The following is an 8,924-nucleotide window of genomic DNA, read 5'->3' on the forward strand; positions in this document are numbered from 1 at the left end:
ATAAATGAAATAAGCAATGTGAAATGTAGAAAGTTAAAAACAATTGGAAACAAATATTGAAGACTAGCTTAGGTCTCGTACAATACATGATAGATCTTTTTAAATTTTATAATGAATTACAACTATTTATCCCTATATATAGTTGACACATTTTGAATGACAAAAGGTTTACAAATCTAATTGGCTTTTTATTTGTTTTTTAGTGATTAGTTGTAGAATGATCGATGATTTTTTTTATCTTTTTAAAATAGCTAGTGGGTATTTTTTTAATCAAAAATCCCCATAATATTTTATGTATGCAAAAAACCAATATTTATGTTGAAATTTTTTTTAAAAGATAACATGCACTTAATTTTCTAGAGGTAGTTGCTAGCTTTTTATGCATTTTTATTGAAGTTGGGAAAGTAAAAACACATCTATAACAACTTATACTTGTTTGTATGATCAATGCAGATGGAAAACAATACTCTAGAAATAGAGATAGAAAGGCCAGATGAAAAGAACGGGGTGGAAACTTCAATGGAAAACAAGTTGGGAAGCTTGCTTTCTGTTTCCGATAACAAGTGTTGCATTTATAAGGTCCCTGAATTTATCTTGAAAGGAAATGAAAAGTTTTATCGGCCTTTAGAAATGTCTTTGGGTCCCGTCTACTATAAGGATGCAAAACTAGAAACCATGCAAGAAGTTAAGTGGATTTACTTGAATAGCTTCCTTCAACATCCCAACAATGCTTTTCCGAGACTGAAACCTTACATCGATTTTGTAAGGATAAAGGAAAAGAAAATCCGCGACTCATATCAACAACCAAGTAGACTCTCTAGTGACGAGTTTGTTGAGATGATAGTGCTTGATGCTACATTCTTGGTGTACCATTCCATGTGTCTTTTCAATCTTGCATTTGATAGACCTTACATTGAGAATAAACTATGAGTACTAATGCCTTATTTGATAAAAGAGTATTATCGACGGTAATAAAATCACGGATGAATCAAGCATTGAACATTTGGTGGATCTTCAAAGGATGTCTTGTTGCCTTTCTTTGAGCGTATCAACAAATAAAAATAATCAAACAAGATCAGCCGCCAACTCATCACCATCAGTTTCATACATACACAAGGCATTGTCTTTTTTCTTTCTATCATCATTATGTTGTATAAAACTACTACGTCGGAATCAGCATCATCTCAAGAGGGATGAAGCCGAAGCTGATGGTACTAATCTTATTCGTCGCCTTTGTTATTCTGCCAAGCAACTAAAAGACTCGGGAGTCACATTCGTGGCGAGTAGTGAAAGTGATAATCCACTCGATATTACATTTGCTAATGGGAAGTTAAACATAACGAAATTAGAAATACACGACAACACGGAAACTTACTTGAGGAATTTGATATATTTTGAAAAGTGTCATCATCTAGGCAGTTCTTACTTCATTGATTATGTTATATTCATTGATGCATTGGTAGATACCGTGGAAGACGTGCAAGTGCTGGTTAAAAACAAAATTTTGAGTAATCATCTAGGAAGTGATGAAGATGTTGTAAATCTTTTCAACAATATTGGCAAAAAAGTGCCTGTGTCATACGAGGTTTACTCCGATGTCAGCGATGCTCTGAATCGCTACGCTTCAACCCGTCGTAATCGATGGATAGCTATTTTGAGGAGCAAATACTTCAATCATCCTTGGGTAATTTTGTCAGTCATCGCCGCAATCATACTTTTTGTTCTTACTCTATTACAAACTGTTGCAAGTTTCTCCAACAACTAGATAGCTAGCTAACTCTTAAGCTCTATATCTTTAGTGTCAATTCTGATTACTTTTTTTTTTTTTTTTTTTGAAGAAAAAAAAAACATCAGAATTCTGATGTTTTGAAGGTTCTTGCAATAGAGATTTCAACAATGTAAACGTTGTTGAGTATAAGAATTTTTTTAAACTTGCTACAAATAATTCAAGATGCAACTTACTTTTGGCAACTACTTCGTATAATTTTTAGATCGTTTTCGTATTTTATTGTCGTTCATTCATTATTATTGTTATATATATGCCTCAAATTCTTATCGTGACATATTCCCTCCGTCCCTAATTTTTTGCCCCATTGCCAAAATGTGGGTCAAACTTTGCAAACGTTGACCGTAAATTCTCATTGTTCTTCAAAATGAAATATAGTCATGTGGGATTTTGTTTGATCCGTCTCTTTGTAAATTTAATTAATATCAAATTTATATAATTTTTACGCGTAAAAAAATGGAGATATAAATGTTTTAATACGTGTCTTGGAGATCGTGCAAAGTCAAATGGGGCAAAAATAAAGAGACAGATGGAGTAATAGTATTGGGAAAAAACTTGCGTAAACCTTAAGTTTATACGCACGCAACTAATGTAATATGGAACATACTAAAAATAATTTTAACATAGTAGCCTTGTTTTTAACCCAGTAACATTTATTATAACTTATGTGACCTTTAATATTATTGTGAAATTAAAAAAGTTTGAATCTTAATTTATACATAGAATTGAGCCCCAAAACTTAATTAATTAGGTTAACACGAACTATTGGGTGCGGCAGTCCGCATCAGTTTTTCGTGCGGCAGAGAAGGTATATGTGACGAATGACGACGACGATGACGATGGTGTCATATGGTGCGATTTGGTGGTGGTGGTTTCTGACTTTCTGGTGAAAGAGGTTGAAGAAGAAGATGGAGGTGGGTAAAGAAGATGAGGTAATAAAAGGGGTAAATTTGGAGGAAGAGGTAATTAATGTTGGGGAAGACGAAGAACTGCTGAATTGTTCAGAATTGTAGGTGTTGTGATTTGGAGTTGAAATGTGTTGTAAATCCACCATTGTTGCTGCTTGCTTCAAGTGAGGGAATTTCAGTATGGCTATTTTTGGGGGGAGGGGGGGTGATGAAAGAAGAATAGAAGAAAAGAGGAGAGAGAAAGACAGACAAACAACAGGAGTTTTAGTTGGCGATAGTGTTAGTTGCAATTTATTTTTTAGTATATCTCTGTTACTCACTGTGAGAAATAATTGTACCACCGTGATTAAAGTGATACAATTTTATCATCTATTTCGTAAATAAAATGTATCACCGTGACTAAAGGGGTACATTTTATTAATGTTTCTCACAGTGAGTAATGGGGGCGCCATCTTTTTAGAGACTCCCAACTTCAATTTCACCCTATTAAGACCAAAATAAATAAATAAATAAAATGGTTTTGCAAAATAAATACAAATATCAGCCAATAAAAGAAACATATCAGCCAATTGATATATGATATTAGGAACATATCAGACATTAATAAAAACATATTAGTCGACAGAAGGAACATATCAGCCAACAAATGAAGCATATTAGCCAACAAAAGCAACATGTAAGCCAACAAAATAAACATATTAGCCACCAAAATGAAACATATAAGCCAACAAAATATACATACTAGTCAACAAAATAAAGATATCAACCAACTAAAGAAACATATCAGTCAACTGATGTCTGATAGCAGCCAACAAAAGAAACATATCAAACATTAAAAGTAAAATACCAGCCAACAAAAGGAATATATCATCCAACACAAAAAACATATCAGCCAACAAATGAAACATATCAGTCAGGCCTGCCACTACACCACCTAATTATGCGTACGACGGTCCGCACACGATACCTTCTCTTAAGTCAAAGGGTGAACCGGGTGGAACTCAAAAAAAGTAAAAGATGTAGAATAATATTTTATATAATACTCGTAAAAGATATAGAAAATATGTGAATTTTTTTTAAGAAAGTGAATCACAATTATATAAAGAAGTGATTTTTTTTTTTTTACTAAGTGAAAATCTACCTAATAAAAAAATATTTTGAAAAATTACATAATAATAAGTAAAATATTGTAGAAGAACACCTCTAGTCAGATTTCCACTGTTGACCGATTTTTGAGTTGAAAGTTAGTGGTTTCATTTTGGACACACCCCTACCCATATGCTAGTTAAATACTCTATAGGGCGTAGGTTAATAACATTAATAGAAAAAATATTGGATTAATAATTTATTATACAGTAAGGGTTGTGAGATAAAAAAAATTAAAAAAAAAAAAAGTTAAAGTAGGGAACTATATAAGAAGAGAGAGATATAATAATGGCCCTAAATGGAAAAATTATGCACTTAAAAAAATGATGCATTTAACAAAATTTGACCGAGTTAAGCACTTTATAAGACTAAAGATTCTTTAATTGCTATTTGGTTTTGGGATAAAACCCTCTTAATTGGACTAATAAAGTGAACTCTCTTTATTGATAATGTGTGCGACTCAAGTCCTTATTTAGCGTAGTATTAGAGTCATGCCTAGGGTTTGAGATTTAGGACTTTAGGCTAAAGAGTTACTTCATGCGAGGGAAACTACTTCTAGCATATGATTTTGCGATAGGTTTCTTTGGACTTATAAAATTAGACTCTCTCTAATGTTGAAAGGCACGGCTCAGGATCGTAGTTAATACATCATCTCTTAACAATTAACATTTACGATAGAGGGAATATATTTAATTTAATAACTTGAATGGATTAAAGAAGTATTTCTAAATCTTACAATTGTGGAAAAGAATACAATTTTATTCTTTAACTAATATCGTTGCATTTACTTTATCATATTCTTATTTGCTTTGTTTGAACGTTACTTTTGATTGTAAGTGTAAAACAATATTATTGTCAAGCTGAAGCTGGAAAGCAGTATAAAAAGAAAACCAGTCCAATGTACAGAATTACACATAAATATAATAATTTTAAAGCTTACTAAATATTTTTCATTCAAAGTTTATTTTTATTTCACTCTCTTCGGGTACCTTGCGAGGCGCAGTGTACGTGTTTAATCCAAGTGTTGCTACAGCTTTGCAATTTGCCGTAAGTCCCCACAATTGCTTTTCATATTTAACTTAAATATGGAGTTTTTTTAATATGTTGTCTTACTTTTTATTAAGAAATTAATATGAATGTAAGATAAGCTTTGAATTTAATATGCTTTGATTTACTTTTTAGTTTGTCACATTTAGTTTTCCCCATAATATACTCCCTATAATTGAAGGAGTTGAGAATCGCTCTGATATCCCCCTTACATTGGTCATGTTTTCTTAATCAGGTATTAATTTAACTTAATTACTTAATAGCTTGTTTGACATCGTTTTTTGCTTTCAGTTTTCTGTGTTTTTGAAAATAAAAAACCAAAAACAAGAAATAAGAAAAAGGTATTTTCATTTTTCTATTGTCAATTTTCAAAATTATTTTAGTTGAGCTGTTGAAATTATAAATAGATGAAAGGGGAAATTATAATACTACGCTTAAATTAACTTGTATTTAATCCATTGAAAACCGTATCGTATAACAACAAATATTACGAGTATATATAGCAAAACTAGCAAAAAGTTAGGAACATGTATGATCCCATGATCATTAATCCATACTGCTCTTTTGACTCTACTAATACAAACTTATAACTTAGGATAACATATTCCTTTACATTAGGGGTTAACTAACCACTAATAATTTAAAGCAAATATTCCAACACACAGTACCCTTAATAATTTAAAGCATGCTCTTTTTGAAGTTAAATTATTTTCATCGATTAAAATTTATTGTCATTGTTCTTTAAAGTTATTTATTTAACTAAATTGAAACCTTTTTTTGTTTTTTTTTTTTGAAAACCCAAATCGAAACTTTTTTTAAAACTAAATCTAACTTTTTTTTTTTGTTGAAGTAACTATTTTACTAATTTAATTATTTTTATTAAATACTCTCTCTGTTTTATAATTTTCTTCTCGTTTTGATTGTGTACATTGTCAATGCATTACTTTGACATAAATATTTTAATTTAATTAGTTGCAAATTTGTAAAAAGTATGACAATTAAATATTGATAAGCTATTCATTTAGACGAATTAAGTAAAACCCAATATGGTTACATTATGCTCCATGTATTGAGAGCAATTTAAAAGATTTTCTCATCTTATTATAAATAATTATAATAAGCTTCTAAATGGAAAGCAAAAAACGAAGCACAGATTATATTTTTTAATGGGGAAAAAAATATGGCCTTAGTGCCACCAATTTTTATTTTTTTTAAATTAACCCCCAAACTTAAAACTAAAATTAAATTTTCAGTTGAGGTAAATTGAATTTGATGAAAGATTGAATGGTATAAGAACTATAAGGTGAAGCATATGTTATCATTGCTATGCTTCGTATGTTGGGGATTGGAAAAATCTACTCCATGTATTGATTACGTTCAATACTTATTGATAAGTATATATATAGTGCTTTGGAATAAAATTATTTGAATAAACTAGACATATACTTACATTATACAATTAATACAGATGGAAAACAACACTTTACAAAATGAAATAATAGTGCAAGATGAAAACAACGGGGTGCTAACTTCAATGCATAAGAAGCTGGACTCCTTGAATGTTTCCTTTAACGAGGATTGGTGCATTTATAAAGTTCCTGAATATTTGTTGAAGGGGTATGAATATTTTTATCAGCCTTTATTGATGTCGATTGGTCCCGTATTCTATAAAGATCCAAAACTAGAACCCATGCAAAAGGTTAAATGGATTTACTTGAAAAGGTTCCTTCAACATCCCGAGAATGCTTGCCAAAACTTGAATCCTTACATTGATTATGTAAGGGATAAGAAAGGAGAAATCTGCAGATGTTATCAGCAAGAAAGTAGGCTATCTAGCGATGAGTTTGTTGAAATGATAGTGCTTGATGCTGCATTCCTGGTCTACCATTGCTTGATGAACTGGTTTTACTCGTTTGATGAACCTTTAGTTGGGAATAATTTAATAGCACAAATGGCTTATGCGAATAATGATTTATTTCGGTTGGAGAACCAAATTCCTTATTTTGTTCTCAAGGGATTCTTTCATATAGCATTTGGTCACATCTACCCACCTATTACTCTTATTCGTGCTACTCTTACCTTCATAGACAGTCTATCAAGAGTACTATTGAAGGTAATAAAATTACAGTTGAATCAAACATTAAACATTTATTAGATCTGCAAAGGATGTGTTGTTGCCTTTCTTTGAGCGCACCATTGCACAACCAACCAAATACAAATCCAATAACAGCCGATTCAGATTCATACATACACAAGGTCATGTCTTGGATCTGTCCGTCATCATTATATAATAGGCTGCGTAAGCGTCATCTCAAGACGAAAGCTGATTATAATTCTTTTCGTCATCTTCGTTACACTGCCAAGCAACTAAATGATGCAGGAGTGACATTTGTGGCAGGTGAAACTGACAATCCACTTGATGTTACATTTGTTAACGGGATACTCAGGATTTCGAAATTAAATATATATGATGAAACAGAATCTCACCTGCGGAACTTGGTTTATTTTGAACAGTGCCATTATTTGAAAGATACTTACTTCATTGATTATATTTTCTTCCTTGATCAATTGATAGACACCGTGGAAGACGTGGAAGTGTTAGTTAAAAACAAAATTATATGTAATGATCTAGGAAGTGATGATGATGTTGTAAAGCTTTTCAACAATATTGGCAAAAATGTGATTGTATCATGGAAGAATTACTACGATGTCAGCGATGATCTGAATCGCTACGCTTCAACCCGTAGGCATAAATGGATGGCTATTTTGAGGAGCAAATACTTCAATCATCCATGGACAATTTTGTCAGTGATCGCTGCAATCATACTTTTTGTGCTTACTTTATTACAGACTATTGCAGCTTACATCTACAAGTAGTCCAACTGCCAATGCTGAATGTTTTGAAGATTGTTGCCGATGTTGCCATGTCAGCTACTGCAATGAAATCAGAGACTTGAATCATATTCAGGGTGTTGAGGTTTTTTTTTTTTTTTTTTTTTTTTTTTTTTTTTTTTTAGAGATGCAAGTTTGCAACCTAGCTACTATATGTAAATCTGATATCTGATCGTAATAGTAACTTAATGTTGTACTTTAATTTGTTGTTGGTAAATCTATTAATGTTATATGCCTTCAATTCGGATATTAGTGACATATGATATTGTTTACTTCAATTTATTATTTTAACATGTTTAGACATACCAAGTTGCAACCTTTCGTTTTTGAGACACAGTATCTGACTACTTCGAGTTTTTACATGATTTTTTTTCTTTTTTCTTTTTTTACACTAGACTCTATAAACATTGAATTTTTTTCTTTTTTTATGATGATTTATGAAAATAATCACCCTATCATGCAATGTCTTCTAAGTTCTAACAAAACATTAAAGAGTGCACTTGTATGACTTATGTAAATGCAGATGGAAAACAAGGAAGTACAAAGAAATAACAATGTCGGATCAAATGAGTAGAGAGCGAGGAAAAAAAATCAATGTGAAACAAGCTCGGATCATTGTCTTTAGTTACCACTATTTAGTGCAGAAGGATAAACAAGAATGCTATCTATCATCCTTTACACATCTCAATTGGTCATGTCTACTATAACAATAATAACAGCTTTGGACTTTACATGGACACTGTAAGAAACAGGGAAAATGAAATTCGTGAGTGTTACCAACACAAAATGATACTGCTTGATGCTGCATTCATTATTTACTATTACATGGAGTCTTATAGTCCTCGCATAAAATTACCTCCGTTGGAGATTGGACTCATCATGAGCTGGCCACAAATCTTCTTTACTAGACTGAAAGTCTAACTGGCTAATACAAGAGGGGGGGTGAATTGTATTTGAGGTGAAATCTAAAAACTTTTGCGGAATTTAACTAAATGAAATAATGACAAGAGAAGATATAGGCTTTTCTAAATTTCCACTATGTAATCAAACTCTTTACAAGTGAAGATTCTAACCCGTTAACAAGTTCCACAAATTAGGAACTTGTTCCCAACTCTCACAGAAGCATTCAGCAGCGAAGCTTCCTT

General features: G+C 31.6%; 3 protein-coding genes across 3 annotated transcripts; all 3 read left to right on the forward strand.

Annotated features, from left to right (window-relative positions):
• Positions 1–1,021: 1,021 nt before the first annotated feature.
• LOC110704394 (UPF0481 protein At3g47200-like) lies at positions 1,022–1,765 on the forward strand. Its single transcript, XM_021882172.1, has one exon. It carries the CDS (start codon positions 1,022–1,024, stop codon positions 1,763–1,765), a length of 744 nt encoding a protein of 247 aa, XP_021737864.1.
• Positions 1,766–4,749: 2,984 nt separating this feature from the next.
• Positions 4,750–8,415, forward strand: LOC110704354 (UPF0481 protein At3g47200-like). Its single transcript, XM_021882138.1, has 2 exons — positions 4,750–4,887; positions 6,356–8,415. The coding sequence occupies exon 2, from the start codon at positions 7,054–7,056 to the stop codon at positions 7,762–7,764; it is 711 nt and encodes a 236-aa protein (XP_021737830.1). The 5' UTR covers positions 4,750–4,887; positions 6,356–7,053; the 3' UTR covers positions 7,765–8,415.
• LOC110704395 (UPF0481 protein At3g47200-like) lies at positions 6,356–7,042 on the forward strand. The gene has a single exon (XM_021882173.1). It carries the CDS (start codon positions 6,356–6,358, stop codon positions 7,040–7,042), a length of 687 nt encoding a protein of 228 aa, XP_021737865.1.
• Positions 8,416–8,924: the final 509 nt, after the last annotated feature.

The sequence above is a fragment of the Chenopodium quinoa genome, unplaced genomic scaffold (assembly GCF_001683475.1).
Source record: "Chenopodium quinoa cultivar QQ74 unplaced genomic scaffold, ASM168347v1, whole genome shotgun sequence".
Classification (NCBI taxonomy): Eukaryota; Viridiplantae; Streptophyta; class Magnoliopsida; order Caryophyllales; family Amaranthaceae; genus Chenopodium; species Chenopodium quinoa.